General features: G+C 44.5%; 1 protein-coding gene across 5 annotated transcripts in view; it reads left to right on the top strand.

Annotated features, from left to right (window-relative positions):
- LOC138657144 (ADP-ribosyl cyclase/cyclic ADP-ribose hydrolase 2-like) overlaps positions 1 to 25,133 on the top strand; it is a 131,332-nt gene extending 106,199 nt beyond the window's left edge. For 3 of the 5 annotated variants that reach the window (XM_069744720.1, XM_069744722.1, XM_069744719.1), the window contains exons 3-9: positions 9,115 to 9,244; positions 9,732 to 9,867; positions 11,539 to 11,621; positions 14,025 to 14,101; positions 14,504 to 14,596; positions 22,345 to 22,431; positions 24,931 to 25,133. In XM_069744720.1, coding sequence (XP_069600821.1) covers positions 9,115 to 9,244; positions 9,732 to 9,867; positions 11,539 to 11,621; positions 14,025 to 14,101; positions 14,504 to 14,596; positions 22,345 to 22,431; positions 24,931 to 25,099 — 775 coding nt within the window. In that variant the 3' untranslated portion in view covers positions 25,100 to 25,133. Of the gene's footprint in view, positions 1 to 9,114; positions 9,245 to 9,731; positions 9,868 to 11,538; positions 11,622 to 14,024; positions 14,102 to 14,503; positions 14,597 to 18,154; positions 18,270 to 22,344; positions 22,432 to 24,930 lie in introns of all 5 variants that reach the window. The other 2 variants (XR_011317016.1, XM_069744721.1) reach the window with 2 other exon arrangements.
- Positions 25,134 to 26,030: the final 897 nt, after the last annotated feature.

The raw sequence follows: 26,030 nt of genomic DNA, 5'->3' as shown, positions 1-26,030 counted from the left end.
CGCAGAGAAGAAGGAGGACACAGAATTACAGTCTCTTTACCTTGTTTACTGTTGGTTTCAGCAGCCACAATCCAGGGCACCAGATCACAGGACAGGCAGAGTCCGGCTAGTTTGGAGGCAAGTCCAGAGTCCCCTTATCCAGGTGGAAATCAATAGCCTTTCCTTGCGCTGTAGTGGTGTAGTCCCTTACTGCATAAGCTTCAAATAAGTTCCTCACAGATGTGGTGTTTCTCTGTCCGCGGTAGTCAGATAGGACAAAACCCGTATGACTGGTGGCTTGAGGCGGTTTAAAGGGACTCTAGCATGCCCCAGCCTCTGAGGGGTGCCACCATGCCTCCTGGGTGCAGGTGCAGACTGGTAACGTGCAATTAGCTGTCCTGCTAGTCTCTGAAGTAAGGCGTAGAGGTCCTTACTACCTCTGTGTTCCGGCTACCGGTTATCTGCGCCTCAGAAGGAGGCAGCCTGCTCGGGGCTGGTCCACTTCTGGTATTCTCTCCTGTGCTTTGCTTTCCTGCACGCTCACTGCAAGATAGGTTATTACACTTGGGGCTATTTAGTTTGGAAAAACGAAGGCTAAGGGGTGATCTTATGTTAATGTATAAATATATTAAGGGACAGTACAGAGACCTTTCTGATGATCTTTTTAATCATAGACCTGAGACAGGGACAAGGGGGCATCCTCTACATCTGGCGGAAAGAAGGTTTAAGCATAATAACAGACGCGGGTTCTTTACTGTAAGAGCAGTGAGACTATGGAATTCTCTGCCGTATGATGTTGTAATGAGTGATTCATTACTTAAATTTAAGAGGGGACTGGATACCTTTCTTGAAAAGTATAATGTTACAGGTTATATATACTAGATTCCTTGATAGGACGTTGATCCAGGGAACTAGTCTGATTGCCGTATGTGGAGTCGGGAACGATTTTTTTCCCCAATGTGGAGCTTACTCTTTGCTACATGTTTTTTTTTGCCTTCCTCTGGATCAACATGATAGGGCATGTTAGGTTAGACTATGGGTTGAACTAGATGGACTTAAAGTCTTCCTTCAACCTTAATAACTATGTTACTATCTACTATATAATTGTCTAAGGGTCACTTCCGTCTGTCTGTCTGTCCTTCTGTCACGGTTATTCATTCGCTGATTGGTCTCGGCAGCTGCCTGTCATGGCTGCCGCGACCAATCAGCGACGGCCACAGTCCGAATAGTTACTCCCCTGCACTCACTGCCCGGCGCCCGCTCCGTAATCCCCTCCACTCACCGCTCACACAGGGTTAATGGCAGCGGTAACGGCCCGCGGTGTAACGCACTCCGTTACCGCTGCTATTAACCCTGTGTGTCCCCAACTATTTACTATTGATGCTGCCTATGCGGCATCAATAGTAAAAATGTCATGTTAAAAATAATAAAAAAACAAAAAACCTGCTATACTCACCATTCGCCGCCTTTCCCGCACCTCGCCACGCTACCTGGACCGCTCCATTGCAAGCGGCAGGGCTGGTGTGCGACAAGAACCTGCCGTGACATCACGGTCATGTGACCGCGACGTCATCATAGGTCCTGCTCACACCAGCCTGCGACCGGAAGCTGCCGCTTGCAATGGAGCGATCCCGGGAGTGTGGCAAGGAGCGGGAAAGGCGGCGGATGGTGAGTATAGCAGCTTTTTTGTTTTTTTATTATTTTTAACATGACATATTTTTACTATTGATGCTGTAAATAGTAAATAGTTGGGGACACACAGGGTTAATAGCAGGACTTCAACGGGCCTTCGGAAGGTGAGTATATGTTTTTTTTTTTTTTAAGTCTCTATACTACGTGGCTCTGTGCTGGGCAATATACTATGTGGCTGGACAATATACTACGTGGCTCTGCTATATGCTATGTGGCTGGGCAATATACTACGTCACTGGGCAATATACCATACTACGTGGCTCTGCTATATACTACGTGGCTGGGCAATATACTACGTGGCTGGGCAATATACTACGTGACTGGGCAATATACTACGTGACTGGGCAATATACTACGTGGCTCTGTGTTGTATACTACGTCGCTGTGCAATATACTACGTCACTGGGCAATATACTACGTGGCTGGGCAATATACTACACACTGGGCAATATACTATGTGGCTGGGCAATATACTACGTGGCTGGGCAATATACTACGTCACTGGGCAATATACTACGTCACTGGGCAATATACTACGTGGCTGGGCAATATACTACGTCACTGGGCAATATACTACGTGGCTGGGCAATATACTACATGGCTCTGTGCTGTATACTACGTCGCTGGGCAATATACTACGTGACTGGGCAATATACTACGTGACTGGGCAATATACTACGTGACTGGGCAATATACTACGTGGCTGGGCAATATACTATGTGGCTCTGTGCTGTATACTACGTCGCTGGGCAATATACTACGTCACTGGGCAATATACTATGTAGCTAGGCAATATACTATGTAGCTGGGCAATATACTACGTGGCTGGGCAATATACTACGTGGCTGGGCAATATACTACGTGGCTGGGCAATATACTACGTCGCTGGCCAATATACTACGTGTCTGGGCAATATACTACGTGGCTGGGCAATATACTACGTCGCTGGGCAATATACCACGTGGCTGGGCAATATACTACGTCGCTTGCCAATATACTACGTGACTGGGCAATATACTACATGGCTGGGCAATATACTACGTGGACATGCATATTCTAGAATACCCGATGCATTAGAATCGGGCCACCATCTAGTGTTGTTAATATTATGTAAACTAGAGCTTCACTTTATGGGAGGTGAGGACACTTGAACGTTGCAAAACATATTTACATTGTGGATCCACTTTTAAACATAGAACAATTTAATGGAACAGTGCAAGATTGCCTTGTGCAGGCATGTACTACGGAGGACAGAGAATGAACTTCAATCCAATATTGCAGCCAGCATGCAGCCAGCGGGTAAGGAAAGGGTGAATCAAACACCCGAAAACCCCGCCCCTGTGGCTGAAAATTGTTCCCTCCAAATTCAGGTGACAGAGTCCCTTTAAGTGGAAACCCTGGTCAGGTTCACTAAACTTTAAACAGTAACAGTCATTTCAAACTTGCAGCAAAAGATGAACATGTAACTATTTACAGTAATTTTTTCAGATTTGTTTTACCTGAGTTGCAGCATTGTCCATGGTTGTCCCTGTGGGGGTGGGCGTCTCCCAGGTAGCACGTAGAGCAAATCCACGCTCCGGATAGGAGTCTGAGTGCCCACCCACTTTTGTTCCACAACAGCCCGTGTGCATCTTGAGCACAGAATGACGGGTGCTCTGTCACAGATAGGGACGTTCTTCACCTGGCCAGGTGGGGGCGACGGCAGATGAGGAGCCACTGGTGGTGGTGGCTCCAGACCACGAGGTGGCGGTTTTGGTGCCTTTGGTTCGCATTTGTGGACATGGAGGGCGTACCACCCTTTGTCTCCCCAATGTCTTGTGTAGGTGACACGGTCCCCAGGATAGATGTCCCTGTCCGGGTGTCCCTCGATTAAGTGCGCCTCCACGTCTCATCTGGTCACGAAGACTTCAGGGTATAAGTCTGGCTCTTTGATGAAGCCCCATCCGGATTTTATATGGAATGTGACTACTGTCCCTTGTCTTCATGGGCCTTGGTTTCCATACGTCTCCTTTCTAACCCAGGCCTTAGCCTGCAGGTCTTTCTCCCTGATGGCCTGGCATCGGCGTTCTCCCTCTCTCTATTCCTGCTCCTGTTGGAGCGCCTGCTGCCGCTGGTATTCCTCCCGACTTAGAACTTCAATTTGTTCCCCTTCTGGATGGGCCTCCCCAGGGATGCCGATCAGGTCGGTGGTGGTATGGGTCCACCGGAAGGTCACCCACTCCCCTTGGATGTCCACAGTCTTTTTGGTGGGCTGCAGACGGGCATCAGTGACCGGTATGACCTCCCAGGGCCTTTCCCATTCTAGGCGGCTACACACCCGGCCGGGTGGTGGCGGTGGCGTCAGTGGGTACTAGGAGGGTTACGTCGGTGGCCGGGGCAGGTTCAGTTGGCTTACCTGCCGCCGCGGCGTCACCGGTGCCGGTTTCTCCCACTGCAGACTGGAGCTCCGATGGCTGGCTGCGCTGCTGCTCCTGGACGCTGGCGGCTGCGCAGTACCATGACCTCCGGAGCTGACGACACAGCTCCTCGACCTCCATGCCAAGAACCTCCGGGTTCAGGAGTGACGGTGGGGCCTTCTCCTCATCCGATTGGCCGGGATAGCTGCGGGCTTCCTCCCCCTCCTCCGGGTGACCTCCGCTCGCCATTTCGCCAACTAGGTTCTGCCTGGCGTCTTCCTGTTGTTCCTGCTCCTCTTCACTTGGAGGGCGGTTCCTTCTTCTCCCTCCACCATCCCAGACTAGGAGCCGGATCTCTTTTGTTGATGGCCATATCTTTCGGACATAGTAGTATCTGTGAGGGGCGGCTTACACTTTCATGCCGTTTTTCCAGGCTACGCCCATGACGACACGCCCCACTCCTCCTGCACGCCACATGGTGCTGTAATGGTGGCGATTTTGGTGGCAATTTTGGCGGTCTTTTGCGATACACAGTCTCTGAGCACAAAAACAGTTAGGCACAGTCCTTTAGGTGCACATGACCCGATTTTCAAGGTCAGTATATCCTGTTCGTGACCCCAAGTTGGAGCGCCCCATCAGGGCAAGGGATTACTCGGTACTGGGTCCTGCGGTTCACAGGGGGATGTCACGGTGGCTGCGCCGGTCTGTGGCCCTGGGACGTCCGTAAAAAAGGGAAAGGTCTTTAAAGGGCTAAAGTTTATGTTCGTGACGCCACCTGTGGTATTCGGTCAGGGTGACCGACGCTGCTTTAAGGGGTCTGCTGGGGTGATGTTATGGCAGCTAGATGGTATACCTTCCCACAGGTGAAGTATATCCCCAGGGCTTACCAATGTGTAGATGGTAGAATGGTGAGAGGTGCAGTGAAGAATGAGGACACAGGATTGCAGTCTCTTTACCTTGTTTACTGTTGGTTTCAGCAGCCACAGTCCAGGGCACCAGATCACAGGGCAGGTAGAGTGCGGCCGGTTTGGAGGCAAGTCCAGAGTCCCCTTGTCCAGGTGGAAATCAATAGCCTTCCCTTGCGCTGTAGTGGTGTAGTTGCTTACTGCATAAGTATCAAATAAGGTCCTCACAGATGTGGTGTTTCTCTCTCTGTCACCCGTAGTCGGATAGGAAAAAACCCGTATGACTGGTGGCTTGAGGCAGTTTATAGGGACTCTAGCATGCCCCAGCCTCTGAGGGGTGCCACCGTGCCTCCTGGATGCAGATGCGGACAGGTAACGTGCAATTAGCTGTCCAGCCGGTCTCTGAAGTAAGGCGTAGAGGTCCTTAACTACCTCTGTGTTCCGGCTACCGGTTATCTGCACCTCAGAAGAAGGCAGCCTGCTCGGGCTTGGTCCCCTTCTGGTATCCTCTCCTGTGCTTTGCTTTCCTGCACGCTCACTGCAACGTTTTCTGCTTTCTGAAATGTCTCCTTCTGGCAGCTGCAGCTGAGGGCATGCACAGCTCCGTAGACCCTCTGTCCTCCTCAGACGGCTGTCTGGAACTTTCTAACTCTCCCTACAGACTACCAGAAAAGCTCATTGCGAGCTGAAACGTTGCCACAATATGTGGGTAAATTAAACCCTGCACGTTTTTATACTGAACTATGGAGTGCTGCCTCATTTTTGGATATATATTATATATATATATATATATATATATATATGAGTCACCTAGTAAATAGGATCAAAAGCTCCCTCTGGTGGCCTGGAGTATGAATGTGTTGCATGTTTGTGGTACCTGGATGCAGTTATCCTTCCTTGCCTCCGAACGTAGCATCACTCTCCCTGAGAGGAAAGCAATGCCACTGTGACAACCAGGACCTTGGGGCGCCACATATCTCTCACAGGCGGCCACATATGAGACAATAGCTCCTCATACTTTGTGGTAAACTAGGTTCTCCATTACTGGGCACTTCAGTACTTCTCTGCCTTGGCAGTGAAAGCTCTGCTTTCTTGCTCTTAGGAGACACTGTGCTGAAGAGGAGTTTGTTGTTATTGGAGATTCACCTTCCTGTGCTTTGTGCTTAAGCTAAGTGCTTTGGAGAGAAGTTGTTGTAGAGGTATTCTGTTATCAGTGGCGGATTATAATGAGGTCAATCTGGGCGGTAGCCTAGGGCCCAGTGGTGTGGAGGGCCCTGGGATACTGCTGAGATTGACCTCGGCCACCATCAGGGCATTACTGCCCTGTCTGGCGTATGGGGCATGGTGGGCAGAGGGGGCCCACATCGACCTCGTCTCATCTGCTCACCAGGCCCCTACTGGCGCTGTGGCAGTTTAACGCTATTGACGTGCGAGCCCGTGCCCGCACATCAATTGTTAACAGCCGCCAGCCAATCGGAGGCTGGCAGCTGACGTCAGCCGCAGCGCGCACGTCGCCGGCGTCTGACGTGATTGTCAGTCGCCGGTGAGTGCGCGCTTCAGCTGCGTGGAGGGAGCTTTGCCGCAGGAGGGCAGCCAGGTGAGAAGAACTTTTTTTTTTTTAATTGAGAGCAGCAATCCGGGGGGCCCAGGGCAGAATGCTGGAGACACTGGGGACAGAGATGCTGGACACAGATGGGGCAGAGATGCTGGACACAGATGGGGGCAGAGATACTGGACACAGATGGGGCAGAGATTCTGGACACAGATGGGGGCAGAGATGCTGGACACACTGGGGGCAGAATGCTGGGCACACTGGGGGCAGAATGCTGGGCACACTGGGGGCTGAATGCTGGACACACTGGGGGCTGAATGCTGGACACACTGGGGGCTGAATGCTGGACACACTGGGGGCTGAATACTGGACACACTGGGGGCTGAATGCTGGACACACTGGGGGCTGAATGCTGGACACACTGGGGGCTGAATGCTGGACACACTGGGGGCAGAAATGCTGGACACTCTAGGGGCAGAAATGCTGGAGACACTGGGGGCAGAAATGCTGGAGACACTGGGGGCAGAAATGCTGGAGACATGGGGGCAGAATGGAGATACGGGGCAGGATTGAAGACACTGGGGGCAGGATTGGAGACAGATCGTGCAGGATCATGGGGCAAGATTGGATCATGGGGCAGAATGGATACGATGGAGACAGATGGGGAGATCATATGGGGCAGAATGGATACTCATAAGGGCAGGATGGGAGAACATATAGCTGAAGCCAGGAATGAGACACACAGGGGCCAGGATGGGGAATACTATTACCACATTACCATAGGGACTAATTTAGGGATATTATTACTGCAGTGATGTATTTATTTTATTTTTTGAGTATACTGTTTTAAATGAAGGGGCAGGCCTGTTACTGTGTAGAGTGACACTATGTTGCCTCTTTTTCTTCATGTGGTGTAATGTAGAAGTTGGGAAAAATTAAGTAATGTGTTCTGCAAGCGGAGCTCGAGATAACTGTGTTATTTCCTGCAGAGATGAGCCTGGCTGGAAGAAGTGATGGCGGTCTGTGCTGGATGAAAGATGAAGGACTTCACCTAGAGACGTCACTGGTGAGTCAGTGTGTTACCTATACACTGACACTATATACTATATACAGAGCTCCTGTGTATAATGGCACTTATGGTGATAGTATTGTGTTTTTTTTTATTACTGATCAGTATTGCAGTATTAGGTCATTATGTGGTGGTAATATGTGGTCTGGACATGGTGTTGTGGTATTTGTTCCTTGTATGTGCTATTTGGTCACTTTGTGGTGGTAATATGTGGTCTGGTCATGGTGCGGTGGTATTTATTCTTTGTATGTGATATTATTCGGTCACTGGTGGTAATATGTGGTCTGGTCATGGTGTTGTATTTGTTCCTTGTATGTAATATTATTGGTCATTTTAAACATTGAAAAATAAATAAAAATATACCTAAATTGTATTGCATATTTTAACAAATATTTAATAGGTTACAGTAGCGTAGGGCCTAGCCAAAAGTGTCTACCATGTTATGGTGGCGGCTTGAAAAATCTTTTGGCCAAAGCAAAAGCTGCCGGTTATATGTGTGATCTGGTGATGGGAACTGTTAATGTGTGATAGGTGAGAAGTGGAGTTTCACTCAGCAACTATTTTTCTGGAATAATCTGGTTCAGGTATATGATGACTCTGTCGCATGACCCCGTCACATGACCGGGGGGCCCACAGAGTCTGAACAGCCCGGGGCCCTGGCTACCCTTAATCCACCCCTGTCTGTTATATATGTGTGTTTATCTCCTGGTCCCTGTTCCCATTTAGTTTATTCTTCCCTGTCCCTATCCTGCTTCGTATTGTTGATTGGTGCTTTTATATTATAGAAGGTTTCTGTTTTCCCTGTTTTGTCTTGTGTGGCTTGTTCACATTACATTTCTGTCCCAGGCTCCATGGAGTGGGGAGGAAACAGGCCAGGGATTAACAGGAGCATAGTGAGGTTGGTAACTCGGGCCTCTCTACCATCAAATGTACCCCCGTGACAGAGATAGTCAGGTTCCCAGTTCCAGGGACAGTTTGAAATCCCCTTCCCCTGTGTGTACCCTCACAGCGTGACACACACATACAATATATATATATGTTACAAATCCTGCAGTAGAATCATCAAAGCTCTTATTAAACTAATTTACTTGGGACATACAGCAACCATAATCTTTATTGGAACAACACGGAGGATTACAGGAAGGGAAGTGACAAAAAAACACAAACGAAAGGTCATGAGGTATAGTAAAGAGAGGAAATACACACATATAACCAAACTGTTCAAGTTAACACAAGATAGTTCCTCTAACATAAGCCTGCAGCTGTTGTATACTTAAAAAAATAAAACTGCTATTGAAATGTCCAGATAAGACCGCTATACAATTTCTAAATAGTGAAGGCGTTAGGCTGTATTTCACACTGCACTATTCTTTTTTTTTTTTGCTAAAGGGCAATTTGATTATACAGTGGAATAAGTTGAAACCTCATACGTTAAGCAAATCTTCCTCATACGCCCAGGTGTTTTCAAATATAATAATAATCCATAAATCCGCATTTTTCTGTCTTTAATAATCATTACAGGAACAAGAACTGTTCAGCAATATGGTTGGCCTTTAAAAGCGCTTTTGTCAGCAAGGATCCATGTTCTGTATTCCCATCTGATTATGAGCACTACATCAACCTGACTTCCCATGACATCCCAATAAATAAGGTTCTGTATCAATTGTATTATTTAGAAAATCTGAGATTAATGTGATTGTATAGATGGAGTGCGACTAATTGTAATGATTGGGAACCTTGCCGGTCATTGAAAGCCATGGACGCTACAGATATCTTCTTGAGTGGTCACTGCTGGACAAATGTCCTTCGGGTTAGGCTTTGTGGCCACACGAGCAGAACTGGATTTCTGATAACTATCATGTCATGGTCATGGCAACTCTCTGGTTGCAGCACAAACTCATTCATTAGTTATGATTACATGTCCCGACCCAAAAGAATTCAGGGTGGAACCTTACTTGTGCCCTCATCCAGCAGGAGTGCCATGCATCCCCTTATCTTCAAGAACGTGTAGCTCTAGCCTGATATTAAAAGGCGTAATATATAATACATGGCAGCACTGATACTTCCAGAGCAGGAGATGAGAATCTACAGTGATATGTGGACAGACAGTAATAATTTTTACTCTTTCTTCATTATAGTCGCTTTTCTGGGAGAACAACAAACATCTAGTGCACAGATTGTCAGATCGTGGGAACCGCTATATGTCTCTAGGTGACACCTTCATGGGATGGCTCATCGATAACTTGTACTTTTGTGGAACGAGCAATCATTCAGGTGAGACAACCGTCAACCGTCAAGGTAAAGTATATATGTGACTGATGAGAATACCAGAAACAGCCCAATAAACACAGGGATGTCATGAGACAGGATTAATGCCCACAGTACTTGTGACCAGTTGATTTCTCTATACACTTACTTACTCTTCAGACATTTTTTGTACCTCCATCCTTTATGGGACTCAAACTCAAGATCTTATACTGTGTATGGGTGATAGAAGCACTATCAGTGAGTCAAAGGCTATACTATTGTGTGAGAGTATTTTCTCTGCCTACAAATCTCAATAATACAATTCTTTAAATCCTCTTCCTGACATATGATGTACGTCATATGTCGTATCCCTTGCCTTTGATGCTGACTCCACACTGAGCCTACATCTTTCCTTGCACATGACAGCTGATTTAATCAACCATAATGTGCCTTTAACAGCTGCGGGTGGAGTGGAACTCCACCCGTTTCTGTTCACCTGCTAAATCCCTCTGTCAATCTCTGCTCCAGCAGGGAGTGCCTCATTCCACGCCTGTGACGTGATCGCAGAGAGCCGATGGGTTGTCATGAAAACCGGGGGTCTGCTGATCACCACCATACTTGTGTTTACAATCCTCCTGTAAATGCCGGCCCATGGCCAGTAATAGTAGGAGATTGTGATTTTCTCTGTTTAGCAGTGCTAATGCACAGTTGTGTATAAAGCAAGCAATCAGATGATCACAGCTTCAGGTCCCCTAATGGGACTGTTCCGAACAGTAAGACACAAAAAAAATCAAAATAAAAAAAAACCCTAATTCAAATCACTGACCTTTTGTCCCATTGAAAATAAAACAATTAAAAAAATAAAAACGACACATATTTGGTATCGCTGAATACATAAATGTCAGATCTATCAAAATAAAATAATCCGATTGGTAAACGACGTAACGCAAAAAAAGAATTAAATGCCAGAATTACATTAATTAAGCAACATTGCCATAAAATGTAATAAGAGGTGATCAAAACATCATATTTACCCCAAAAATGGTATCAGTAAAAACATCAGATTAGGGAGCAAAAATTAAGCCATCACACAGCACTATATTCCAAAAATAGTGCCAAAAGCAAATATTTTTTTTCTTACAAATTTCCCAAACATTTTTCACCAAAACACAATACATGTTTGGTATCTGCGCTCTCGTACCGACCTGGGAAATCATAGAGCCAATTCAGTTTTACCATGTAAGGAACATAATAAATAAAAAGCCCAAAAAACTATTGTGGAATTGCACTTTTTTGGCATTTTCACCGCAGTTGAGATTTTTTTCAAGTTTTCAGTACAATTTATGGTAAGATCAATGGCGTCATTCAAAACTACAACTCATCTTGCAAAAAATCAAAAAACCAAGCCCTCATGTAGATATATTGACTGAGAAATAAAAAAGTTATGGCTCTTGGAAGAAAGGGAGGAAAAATGAGAATGGAAAATCGCTATTGTCATGAAGGGCTTAAAACCATAATGGTAGATACAGATAGGATTTTTCAAAATTGTCTGAGGGAAAAAAATGTGCATATATAATGTATACCAGGTAAAGTATATGTAAATTTTATCGCTTTCCAGAAGTGTATAAATAAATCTTGTATCATTTTCTTCCATAATTATCAGTTATATAGATGTAAGTATATCATCTCTGGCTTTAGAATTTAACTACGACTCTTGTCCGATTACGTCGGAGTGCGAACACAACGCTGAGGAGTCTTTCTGGAGGCTGGCTTCTGTTACTGTAAGTTATTACTGGGGGTCTATGTATGATACCCCCCGAGGTCACAATGGAAACCAATAGAAACTTTCTAATAGTGCAAAATTTCTGGTGGGATAAGGAGAAATGTTGGTGGGGTAGAAGAGCACGTCCTGGTTACTTCTTTCTTTAGGCGTCCTAAGGCTTGGTTCACACGTCATGCAATTGGTCTAATATCTCAAAGTAATTATGCTGCAGCGAGTTATTCCCTTCTCCCATTGAGAACACCTGCTTGATTAGCCAAACCTACCTTGAATGCATTTGGTGAGGTTGAAAGGAATAACAGTTGAATGAACAATTCACCAGTTAATGAATCTGTCCGGCCATCTTTACAGCAGGTGCAGACGAGCATATTTTCTGTCCGAGTGCAATCCAACAAAACATCGAATCACAACCGGACCAATGTTGTTACATGGCCGGCCATGCACATGTTCAAGTTGGCATGCCAGAGTTTGATCCAATATTCAGCTCGCAATCGACCATGCAAGTCTGTGTGCGTGGGAAAAATCGGACTGCACTCCGATGATATCTGAATGAAGACTGATTTTCGCAGCCTCACATGGAGAAGATGGAGACTTTTTTTTTCTCCATCTTCTCCTCATCTGAGAGAATCCGATCGCACTTTGATCGCACTCTAATCCTGCTCTAATCACGATGTGATTACACTCTAATCGCGCTCTGAACACACTCTGATCAAACTCTTCTGAACGAACTCTTCTGAACACACTCTGAACACAATGATCACACTCTGATCACACTCTTCTGAACACTCTGAACACACTGAACACACTCTGATCACACTCTTCTGAACACACTCTGAACACACTCTGATCACACTCTGAACATAGTCTGCTCACTCTTCTGAACACACTCTGATCACACTCTTCTGAATACACTCTGATCACACTCTGATCACAGTCTTCTGAACACACTCTGATCACACTCTGATCACACTCTAATGAACACACTCTGAACACACTCTGATCACACTCTGATCACACTCTGATCACACTCTGAACACAGTCTGATCACACTCTAATGAACACACTCTGATCACACTCTGATCACACTCTTCTGAAAACACTCTGATCACACTCTGATCACACTCTTCTGACCACACTCTGAACACACTCTGATCACACTCTGAACACAGTCTGCTCACTCTTCTGAACACACTCTGATCACACTCTTCTGAATACACTCTGATCACACTCTGATCACACTCTTCTGAATACACTCTGATCACACTCTGATCACACACTCTGAACACACTCTGATCACACTCTGATCACACTCTGAACACAGTCTGATCACACTCTGAACACAGTCTGCTCACTCTTTTGAACACACTCTGATCACACTCTTCTGAATACACTCTGATCACACTCTGATCACACTCTTCTGAATACACTCTGATCACACTCTGATCACACTCTTCTGAACACACTCTGAACACACTCTGATCACACTCTGATCACACTCTGATCACACTCTAAACACAGTCTGATCACACTCTAATGAACACACTCTGATCACACTCTGATCACACTCTTCTGAATACACTCTGATCACACTCTGATCACACTCTTCTGAACACACTCTGAACACACTCTGATCACACTCTGAACACAGTCTGCTCACTCTTCTGAACACACTCTGATCACACTCTTCTGAATACACTCTGATCACACTCTGATCACACTCTTCTGAATACACTCTGATCACACTCTGATCACACTCTTCTGAACACACTCTGAACACACTCTGATCACACTCTGAACACAGTCTGCTCACTCTTCTGAACACACTCTGATCACACTCTTCTGAATACACTCTGATCACACTCTGATCACACTCTTCTGAATACACTCTGATCACACTCTGATCACACACTCTGAACACACTCTGATCACACTCTAATGAACACACTCTGAACACACTCTGATCACACTCTGAACACACTTCTGAACACATTGTTCACACTCTGATCACACTCTGAACACACTCTGATCACACTTTTCTGAACACACTCTGATCACACTCTGATCAGAGTTTGAACAGAGTGCCATTTGTATAATTGGCCTGAACATACTCTGATCACACTCTTATGAACACACTCTGAACACACTCTGATCACAGTCTTCTGAACACACTCTGATCACAGTCTTCTGAACACACTCTGATCGCACTCTGATCAGAGTTTCAACAGAGTGCCATTTGTATAATTGGCTGATTTTTCAATAGAGATACTGCACACATTTCTAAGAAAAGGTCCCTTAGATTTTTTTTTCATAGAGATTACAAGAATTTACTAAAGTATCAGATCAGACACAACCTCTTTAATAGGAATCTGTCATCTGTCTTTTCTGTGTCTTCCTTACATTACAGTATGCTAAGTACAGCTATGGTGAAATACAGATCATGCTGAATGGATCCACACCAGGAGGTGCATTCCCAGTTCCCGGGTGAGAAATCATAAGATTGGACATAGAGACATTTTTTTTAAATATCTAATTTGTCAGTATTAACATGATCAGCCAAGTTTGTAACTTGCTCCTTTAAGTTGACTGAACCAATTTACTACAGAAGTGGAGCGTTGATATTTGGCTGATTCTTCGGGGTACAGTTCAGGCAGTATTGTATGGACAGATCAGATGAATCACAGATCAGTATAAGGTATTACTGAGGATGTCGCCATGGAGAAAAGACAATGAGTCTTCTGGTCATTTCCTTTTTAGTTACGGGAAACATTTACATAAACCATATGACTAAAACCCTGCTTTCTATTATATTACTTATTGTATTACTGTAAACTGTCAATATTTCACAGCTGTTTTATCATTTGATTTTCTTTTTATTCTATCAAGTTTTTTAGCTGATTATGAAATACCAAATTTTCAAAATTACAAAGTTTCCAGCATCAACATTTGGGTGATGGATGAAATTGATGGTGTGAATGTGTAAGTACAAATAGATCTTTAAAGCTTTCAGGAGTCTTACTTATTACTTTTTATACAGGTGTATTCTCAAGTTAAAAAATGGCTTAAATTAATTAGGCAGCATGAAAATAAGCAACTTGTTTTTCTATCTGTCATCCTACTGCAATGAGAGCTTTAATCTTACCTTGTGTACAGCTGGTTTCCATGGAGCTTGGCAACGAGAGCTTGGCATAGTGTGCGCAGTAGTCACATTCCAGGAGAGGAGTAAACTCCTGAGATCACACTCATCTTCCTCCAGCACATTGATTTCTATACAGCAGTTTTCCGCTCACCTCACCCCCTCCCTCTCAGCTCCTAACCGAGTTGCTCTTGTCTGTCCTGTAGAATCACAATTCCCAGGCCCCCAGCATCTAGTTTCCAGAGCAGTTCTCCTAATCATCGCTCTCACTTTCCTAAGGCTACTTTCACACTAGCGTCGGGTTCGGCCCGTTGCATTGCGTCGGGCCAAGATTCCGATGCTAGCATTTGATGCGCTGCACAACGGGTGCAGCGGATGCATTCTCCAGCGCATCAGCTGCCCCATTGTGAGGTGCGGGGAGGTGGGGGTGGAGTTCCGGCCGCGCATGCGCGGTCAGAAAAAGCGGTCCATCGGCAGCAAAAAATGTTACATTTAACGTTTTTGCTCCCGGCGGTCCGCCACAACACGGCGCAACCGTCGCATGACGGTTGCGACGTGTGTCAATACGTCGCAATGCGTCGGTAATGTTACTCTATGGGGCAAAAACGCATCCTGCAAACAACTTTGCAGGATGCGTTTTTTCCCCTAAACGACACATTGCGACGTATTAAAAAAAACGCCAGTGTGAAAGTAGCCTTAGCCTTGTGCTTGTTCAAATGCCTTGTTATCGCTATATGCAAATATACTCATAACAGTATAAACTCAAAACAAACACTGACAGATTGTAATTGTATTGTAGCAGGACAAAAATCCTTGTGAAAATTGTTACTCAAGGAGGAGCATCCGCGTCCCATTCCTTCAGGAAGTAAGGAGACTGCACAGCTTTGAGCTTCTCAAGAGACAGTTTGAGAATTTCCCTTTAAAGAATGCTTTAGAAATGTAATTTTATGTATTAAAGGGAACCTGACAGCTGATCCATGCTGCCCAAGACAGCTGAGTTATTCCAGGCTATGGGGCATCCGGTATCTGATAGAAAATTTTGCTTCATTAACGTAGCGGTCGCCTCCCATCAGCATCAGTTGTCCCTAAGATGTCTAGTGCTTGTTCCAAATTCCCATGCCTGCAGGTTATAGAATGCCATTTTAAGCATTCTATAACCTGTATGCCCATGTTAAAGGGAACCTGTCACCCCCAAAATCGAAGATGAGCTAAGCCCATCGGCATCAGGGGCGTATCTACAGCATTCAGTAATGCTGTAGATAAGCCCCCAATGTATCCTGAAAGATGAGAAAGAGGTTAGATTATACTCACCCAGGGGCGGTCCCGGTCCGGTGGGCATCGCGGTCCAGTCCAGGGCCTACCATCTTCTTATGATGACGTCCTCTTCTTGTCTTCACGCTGCGGCTCTGGTGCACTTTGTCTGCCTTGTTGAGGGCAGAGCAAAGTACTGCAGTGCGCAGGTGCCAGGAAAGGTCAGAGAGGCCCAGAGCCTGCGCACTGCAGTACTTTGCTCTGTCCTCAACAGGGCAGACACAAGTACGCCTGCGCCGGAGCTGCAGCGTGAAGACAAGAAGCGGACGTCATCATAAGAAGATGGGAGGCCCCTGACCGGACCGCAATGCCCACCGGACCGGGACCGCCCCTGGGTGAGTATAATCTAACCTCTTTTTCTCATCTTTCATGTTACATCGGTGGCTTATCTACAGCATTACAGAATGCTATAGATAAGCCCCTGATGCCGGTGGGCTTAGCTCATCTTCGATTTTGGGGGTGACAGGTTTCCTTTAATAGGTCAGATAAAACCAATGCGTAATAGCCGCTGGTGACCCAGCCGCACGGGAGACTAGTCAGACAGGCATTCATTCTCAGTTAACGGGCAAAATCTGTCTTTATTGAATACATGAATAGAGCATTTCCTATTACTGAGATCGGAGATTTCAGTTGCTGCTCAATGTTCTATGGAGAACTAGAACTGTTGTTTCAGGAGAACTTGCAGCAGAATGTCTGTGTCTGCCACCAACTGTCATCTCCTAAGTAATGGAATAATCTGTCTTTACTGATTACAGATTTTACCAATTTTTCCCATGAATTGAGAATGATCAATTCAGGAGGAGAAAGAAGCAGATAAGATATATTACAAAGTCACTTATTTTGATGTGTACCATTTATTTACTACATAAAAAATTCAAATGACAGTTACTGTTTAACCCCTTTACGACCGGAGGTATTTTTGTTTTTGCATTTTCATTTTTTGTTCCCCTTCTTCCCAGAGCCATAACTTTTTTATTTTTTGTCAAAGTGGCCATATGAGGGCTTGTTTATTGTGGGACGAGTGGTACTTTTGAATGACACCATTGGTTTTAATATATCTTGTACTGGAAAACAGGAAAAAAATTCCAAGTACGGTGAAATTGCAAAAAAATGCAATCCCACAGTTGTTTAGTTTTCTTTTTTTTTACCACTTTCACTAAATGCTTAAACTGACCTGCCATTATGATTCTCCAGGTCATTACAAGTTCAAAGACACCAAACATGTCTAGGTTCTTTTTTATTTAAGTGGTGAAAAAAATTCCAAAGTTTGGTGCCATTTTCCGATACCCATAGCGTCTCCATTTTTCTGGATGCTGCGTGAAGGCTTATTGTTTGCGAACCAAGCTGATGTCTTTAATGATACCATTTTGGTGCAGCTACGATCTTTTGATCGCCCGTTATTGCTGCAAAAAAACGTAATTCTGACATTTTGGCTTTTTTTCTCGTTACGCCGTTTAGCGATCGGGTTAATTCTTTTTTTATATCGATCGGGCGATTCTGAACATGGCGATACCAAATATGTGTATGTTTGAACTTTTATATTTTTTCAATTTTTAAAATATTTATAAAAACATTCTTTTTTTTTTTACTATTGACATGCTTCAATGGCCTCCATAGGAGATTAGAAACTGCCATAGCCCGATCGGCTCTGCTATGTACAGGTGATGATCAGATCGCCTTTATGTAGCAGAATTGCTCATAGCAATCCAACAGTGACAACCATAGAGGTCTGCAGGAGACTTCTGGTTGTCATGCCAACCGGCGGGATATCCGGCACGCTTGCCGGAAACGCGTGTTAAATGCTGCTGTCAGTCAACTAGTTAACAGCTATGGGTGGATCGCAATTCCACCCACGCCTGTTAGAGGCATGTTAGAGGCACATGTCAGCTGTTCAAGACAGCTGACATGTGCCGGAAAAGATGTGGGTTTAGCGCTGGAGCCCACATTACAGGGATGGAACCTGACATCGCATTTACGCCTAATGTCGAAAAGGGGTTAACCTTAAGATAGCTAACTCTCCTAAGTGGGACTTGCTAGATCATTTCTTCATTCAATGAAAGAGCTAATTTGAATACTTTTCTCTCATCCAGAATTGCCTGTAAGACCCAATACGCTGATGGTATATTTCAGAAGAACCAGAATTTCACCCCCGAAGGGTCTTTATGCTCAAAATTTTCTTGGTCCTACGTAGATTAGATCAAAAGGGTAAATCAATTCTTCAACCAGCCTTGTCTTGTCCATCTTTTCTAAAACTGCTTGTTTACTTATGTTATATGTATTGATTTAGCCATTAAACAAATATATAGATATATAGAGGATTTTGGGGGGAAATCTAATAAGTCATTGTTACCTTTTTGTTGCTAATAGTATCAAATGTAGACCTTCATCGTGATAAAGAATTCGCCTCTTATTTCTATATTCAGTATAAAGAAAATGAATAATACAGTATATAAAGGATTTTTATAAATCCTGAATTCAGCTTTTATATTAAAGGAGTTGTTCACTGCTCGGACAACCCCTTCACAATTATAATATTCATGTAAAATTAAAATGGTTTATATTACCCTCCGGTGCCGGGTTTCTAGGGATGTTATGTCACTTGAGCCCTGCAGTCAATCAGTAGCCGCTAACTGATCGCTTCGCTCCCACTACCTTCGAATGAAAGTGACATCCAGAGTAGGTCAGAGCTGCTGCTGCTCCTCTTTGACTTTCCCTGGATGTCAGTTACATCCAATTGAAATGAGAGTGAAGCAGCTTCTGATTGGTTGGCTCTAGGGTTCTCGTGACATAATGTCCTGTGAGACCCGGTGCCGGCACGGGAGGCGAGTACAGGGTGTTTTTTATTTTACAAGGGAGAATCAAGTAATTAAGAACAAGTTGTCCGAGTAGTGGCCAACCCTCATAACTTTATTAACTGTTTTCCTATTCACCAAGAAAGTAGTCAGTGTCATGTTATGGACAGGTTGCATTTTCCCACGCTCCAGAGTTCAGCGCAGGTCAGGCTGTGAGGGAGCACAGCATCAGTGACATCAGCGCTAGTCACTGAAGCTTCGCTCGCAGCTTCTCATTCACCCGTAGATTACAGCCGAGGAGGTCGCATCTTGGCACCATCCGGGTTGAAAATTGTATATTCCCCAGATATGGATTACTGCGTGGGACAGAACGACGGACAGGTATGGTATACTGTTGGTTTATTATTTTACTTTTATTACAGGAGATCGAGGTCGTCGCATGCATTAGTAGTAATAATAAAATGGGAAAACTGTGTTGTGTTTTATTTCATTAAAAGACTTTAATCTGGCTGTGCTTCAGCAAGGTTGGGATTGGGCAGGTTAATCTTTGCAAAGGATGTAAGAATCAAGCCGCATACAAGGTTATCCTGGAAAAACAGTTAATTCCTTCTGCTCAGGCAATGTTCCCCAACTCTGAGGACTGGTTTTTCCAGCAGGACAATGCACCATGCCACACAGCTAGGTCAATCAATGTGTGGATGAAGGATCAATTCACCACATCAAATCCCTGTCATGGGCAGCCCAATCTCCAGACCTGAAAACCTCTGGAATGTAATCAAGAGAATGATGGATAGTCACAAGCCATGAAACAAGGAAGAACGGCATACATTTTTGCGCCAGAAGCAGTGTGAAAGACTGGTGAAAAACATGCCAAGACGCATGAAAGCTGTGATTAAAACTCATGGTTATTCCACAAAATATTGATTTCTGAACTCTTCCTGAAGTAAAACATTAGTATTGTTGTTTCTAAATGATTATGAACTTGTTTTTTTTAATATTATTTTAGGTCTGCAAGCAATGCATTTTTTTGTTATTTTGGCCATTTCTCATTTTCAGAAAAAAATGTATTGCTTGGAAATTTGGTGACATGTTGTCAGTAGTTTATAGAATAAAAGAACAGTTTACATTTTACTCAAAAATATACCTATAAAGAGAAAAATCAGACAAACTGAACATTTTGCAGTCTCTTAATTTTTGCCAGAGCTGTATATGTATTCTATGTCTATATAGCTATTCTCTTTTCTATTCCAACCAGTCTGTGTGGTTTTACAGTAGCCGCATATTAATTACCAGCTTTTCAAAGGACACCTGAGTGTAAAAATTGGACAGCACTCGTATTTTCCTGTGCGATTTTTTTTTTCTCGCACCCATTGACTTACATTGGCGAGTCTCGTCCGAGATAAGCAGCAAATCGCACCATGCTGTGATTTTTTTCTCAGTCCGATGAGAAAAAAAATTGCAGATGAGATGTCACCCATTGAATAACATTGGTCCGAGTGCAATCCGATTTTTTATTCGATTGCACTTGTCCGTTTTTCTCGCAAATGAGTATGAGCCCTTAATCTGCCATACGGTTCTGGAAATTTTTATTTAGTGTTGCCAATATGCTAATTTTGATGGTCTTTATCAAGGGGGTGTTGCTTATACTGAAATTATAATACCAGCAAGGAGAGATAATCTTATAAATACTATTCAAAAGTTATATTTTATTCTAAGATTAAAAGGACCTAGAATAAACATAAACAAACAAAGACCACCTTACTATATCTATATAAAGTGCAAGTGCACTTTGCCACATTCTGGTACTGGTTTTGTCAGGAGCAATACATGGGTCATAACAGGGCAAAATAGAAATTATCCCTTTAATGTCTGCTTCTGTAATCCTGTTTGGAAGAATATATTTCATCATGGCACATTGGTGAGATTGAATCTTTTGAGCACTTGCACTTAATGTAGTTATAGTAAGGTAGACTTTGTGTGTTTGTTTGTATTTTATGTCCTTTTAATCTTTCCATAGTTATATTTTATTCTATTCATAAGATTACCTCTCCTTTCTGGTATTAGAATTTGCCTATCGAGAGTTTATTTAGCTTTTTTGTATATATCAGTCCCTTGCTGATTTTTTTCTTACAGGGAAATTATGCAGAACAGCCTAAAGACACGTCACCGGAGAAACCTGTGAGCAATGCCCCCTTAGTAAAGACCATAAAAATTAAATTAAAAAATCTCTATCCAAATGGTCGATTTGATATAAAACAAAATTTAATACTCCGTAAGGCCGGTTTCACACGTCCAGATAATTCCGGTACCGGAAAAAATCGGGACCGGAATTATCCGTGTCCGTGTGCCCCTACGTTTCTGTGGCACATCAGTGTGGCACACGTGCAGCCGCCCGTGTGCCCACTGGGTACCACACGCACCGTGCTGGGTACCACACGTACCAGCATCTGGTGCTGAAGCCGCGATTCATATCTTCCCTGCAGCAACGTTTGCTGCAGAGAAGATATGAATAATAGTGTTTAAAATAAAGATCTATGTGCAACCTGTTCTGTTCTGGCCGCATCTTCTCCTGTATGCAGTCACGTGGGGCTGCCGATTACAGTAATGAATATGCGCCTCCACCCCTATGGGAGGTGGAGCCGCATATTCATTACTGTAAATGAGCGGCCCCACGTGACCGCATACAGGAGAAGATGCGGCCAGAACAGGAAGCAGCGACAGCCAATGAGGGAGCTGGGTGAGTATTTTCAGAACAGCGGGGGGGCGCACAGGGGGTGGGAGGGTGGGGGGCACATAGATCTTTATTTTAAACACTATTATTCATATCTTCTCTGCAGCAAACGCTGCTGCAGGGAAGATATGAATCACGGCTTCAGCACCAGTGGGGGGGACAGCGCTTAATGTAGCGCTGTCTCCTGCACGGCACACGGACTGCACACGGACAACGTCCGTGTGTGGTACGTGTTTTACACAGACCCATTGACTTTAATGGGTCCGTGTAATACGTGCGCTCCCACGAACACTGACATGTCTCCGTGTTTGGCACACGGAGACACGGTCCGCAAAAAATCAATGACATCTGCACAGATGCATTGATTTTAATGTGTCTACGTGTGTCAGTGTCTCCGGTACGTGAGGAAACTGTCACCTCACGTACCGGAGACACTGACGTGTGAAACAGGCCTAAAGCAGAGGGAATAAAATAAGAGCAAAAACTGCCCACTTTTGACCTGGTGACAGGACCTCTTTCATCTCTCAACGCTCTCCATCAGTCATCAGCTTGTCAACATGTGCCACCCAGGGGCCATTGCGGAGAAGTCCAGATCCCTGCATAGGGGTTATAGGGTAAAAAACCATGAGCTGCCTGATCCGGCAAAGCTGAGTGGATGGCGCCAAATCTGGCTGTGGAAGTCAACTAGGAGTTGTCTCATTTTTTTTTTTTACAGCATCTCAACAGATGTTATAAAGCTTAATATTCTCTTTCCCAGGGATTCCTGCGGAAGGAACAGCACAGCTACATTAGAATCTGTCTTGTCTCACAGAGGTTTTTTGTACCACTGCTATGACAATTATCGGTAAGTAACAATACATTAGTAGAGCGCCATTAATAAAACGATTACACCTGAATATTGTACGTATTATACATATGTTGTATAGTGATGAGCGAATATACTCGTTGCCCGGGTTTTCCCGAGCACGCTCGGGTGGTTTCCGAGTATTTGTGACTGCTCGAAGATTTAGTTTTCCTTGCCACAGCTGGATGATTTGCGACTACTAGACAGCTTGATTACATGTGGGGATTCCCTAGCAACCAGGCAACCCCCACATGTACTCAGCCTGGCTAGTAGCTGTAAATCATGCAGCTGAATCAACAAAAACTAAATCTCCGAGCAATCATAAATACTTGAAACCACCCGAGCAACGAGTATATTCGCTCACCACTAATGTTGGGTCTTGTATCTGGCGGCTGCAGTCCTGGATCTGAATGGTGTAGCCAATTATCCCTGGCTCTTTGTACTGCTCATCCTGTGCTCACCTTAGGTTTGCACTTGCAGTGCTAGATGTTTATTGTTCCCTATCATGAGGCTTTCATACCAAAAGTTCTGTAAGGCCAGATCCCCGCACATTGGAAGCAATATGGTTTTATAAAAAAAAAAGGAGTCAGACAAAAGCTAAAACTCAAAAAGAAAAAGTTTTACATTTTTTCATTTTTTTTAAAACCTATTAAGCACTTCGTCTTCCAGAGCTTCGTGAGACGCAGGTGAGGAGCTATTCCCTTTATATAACCTGTCAGGTCCCTTTTGCTGCCATCACGGACGCAGTATAGTGTAGAGACAGACATGGTGACTTCACCTCTCTCTAGTGGGTGTTCACACTTTGCGTTTTTGCGGTGTTTTTTTTATTCTGCTCTCTTTGTAGTAAAGAAGCTGCTTACAAAAAGCAGGTTTTGCTGCATTTTTTGCTGCATATTTTCAGCGTTTTTTTGCTACATTTTTGCTGTCTCTTGAGCATGCTGATAAAGTTTAGTGCCCTCAAAAAAATCATGATGCAACTTCATTAAGGTTTTTGTACCAAAAACGCAGCAAAACCTGATACCTGTGTTTTTGCACGTAGTCATTGCTTTCTACGGGTGAAAAAAACACTGCAAAAACGCAGAAAGCAACCTGCTACAGTGTGCAAAAACGCAGCAGGAAAAAACCCAATGAGTGTGCATGAGATTTCTGAAATCTCATTGCTTTTGCTGCTACTGGTAAAGGCAGCTTAAAAAATGCAAGAAAAAACATGTGAACATAGCCTTCTTGTGAAACAGTTTTCAGAACTCACATTTTACAGCGAGTGGCCAAAAAGGAGTCCAGGGAGTGTTTCCAAATGCTGATTAAAGGAATTTGTCAGGACTATTGTGAGGCCGGGGTCACACTTGTGAGTGCAATGCGAGAAACTCCCGTGAGTCTCTTGCATCAATACCCGGCACTGCCGCCGGCACTCGGAACCGGAGCGTGCGGCTTCATGTATTTCTATGGAGCTGAACGCTCCGGTCCCGAGTGCCGGCGGCAGTGCCGGGTATTGATGCAAGAGACTCACGGGAGTTTCTCGCATTGCACTCACAAGTGTGACCCCGGACTGATATTGAGACTAGTGATGCGGATTTATAAGTCCTAGTACATATTAATAATAATCTTTATTTTTATAGAGCGCTAACATATTCCACAGCGCTTTACAGTTTGCACACATTATCATTGCATATTAATACAGTTACCGGCATTGTAATAATCCAGTGTGCCAACACGGAGAAATCCAGCTTTGAAACTACATGGGCAGATAAAACAGTCTGTAAAAAAAGAGTAAAGCACATGAAAAGACGATAAGTGCAGGATAGAAGCTGTGCTAAGATATGAGCAGTGAAGACAGAGGCAACCTGAATACACACACAGAACTCACATCCAGCCTATATTACTGGGAGAGACACTCCCCCACGAGAAAAATCTGTAACTTGAATCTAGTTGCAAACTGAATACAAATTAAGGAATAAAAGGAATTTAAGTTAATACAATTTCACTAACATAGGTAAAATACATTTTTTTCCATGTCAGTGACGTCCATAGCCATTGATAGGTTTCTCTAAGTTAGTGTGCAAAAGCAGAAACCTAATAATCAGTGTATTATGAGGAGCCTTTGTGTCAGTTGTCTACTTGCTGACTGTACTCTGCACAGATTAAGATGGGCGATCTCAAAAACGACTTCATATTAACTCCTAATTGACAGGCCACTAAAATCAATGTTTCCCTACCCCACACTGCGCCTCAGACAAGGCAGCATAAAGGACTTGACTAGTTTCCTTTAAATTGGTTGATAAAGGAGAAGCAGCAAAGATTATATTAAGGTGATAACTTAGTTTATCGCGTCCTTGGCACCAGATAAGGTTGTTTTTTTATGACTGGCAGCAGGTATGTCACAGCTTGTTACAGCTGGTGACAATGGAGGTTATTATAGATTCCTCCACCTTTGTGATTTTCGGTTTTAGCTTTTATAAGTTTTCTGATTTTACCGGCACAATATACTCTGTATAATGACAGGTTTTCCTGTATCCATCTCCCTGGCAGACCTGTCCGGATCCTGCAGTGCGTGGACTTTCCTGGTCACCCAGCTTGTAATCCCAATAGTGGAAGTGGATTTACACCATCATGGATGACAGTGATGTCTGTTTGGTTTTCTCTTTGTATTAATTATGGAAACAGCCGTTAATTGAATAAATAAGATATTTACACTCACTGATAAATTCTGTTTTTCTGACTGTATAATATTCTATAAGCGGTGCCAAAAAAATAAGAGTATTAAAAATAATAGTGTTTGATATGACGGTGCGCCTTTATTTTCTGTGTTGTTTTTTTTAATTATAAGACACTCCGAATTATAAGACGCACCACAAATTTTCATAAGAAAAATAGGGAAAAAAACTTTTTTTTTATAAAATGGTGGTGCTTCTTATAATCCATGCGTTTTATTGCTTACCGGGGGTGGTGGCTGCGGTGAAGCGGGGGTCCCAGGTTCACTGGTGCAGGAGGCAAGAGTGGAGCGTTGCTGCAGGCTGGGATGAGTGGGTGTTCTAAAGTGCGGCACACCACTGCGGGTGTCCCGGTGATGGTGCTGCGCTGTGTCCCGGTGACGGTGCTGCGCTGTGTCCCCAGTGGTGGTGCTGCGCTGTGTCCACTGTCCTCAGTGGCGGTGCTGTGTCCCCAATGCTGCGGGGGTCTCTGCTGACATTTTGTGAAAGGCCAGAGCCCCCGCAAGTTCTTCCATGGTTTCCTGTGCGGTGGTGGACTCCGGGAAAATGGCCAACAGGAGGCGGCGCAAGCGCAGATCGAGATCTCGGGAGATGAGATCTCAGCGCTGAGATCTCATCTCCCAAGATCTCAGTGCCGAGATCTCGATCTGCGCATGTGCTGCCTCTCGGTGGCCATTTTCCATGCATCCACCACTGCACAGGAAACCATGGAAGAATTCGTGGGGGACTCTGGCCTTTCACAAAATGTCGGCAGAGCCCCCCGCAGCACCAGGGACACAACGCAGCACCGCCACAGAGGACATAGCGCAGCACCGCCACCGCGACACAGAGCAGCACTGCCACCGGGACATCCGCAGCAGCACGCCGATAAAGTATATCCGCATTATAAGA

Source organism: Ranitomeya imitator, chromosome 1, assembly GCF_032444005.1.
Source record: "Ranitomeya imitator isolate aRanImi1 chromosome 1, aRanImi1.pri, whole genome shotgun sequence".
NCBI lineage: Eukaryota > Metazoa > Chordata > Amphibia > Anura > Dendrobatidae > Ranitomeya > Ranitomeya imitator.
Note: the sequence above shows the minus strand (reverse complement) of the source record. Positions and strands in the feature narration are given on the sequence as shown.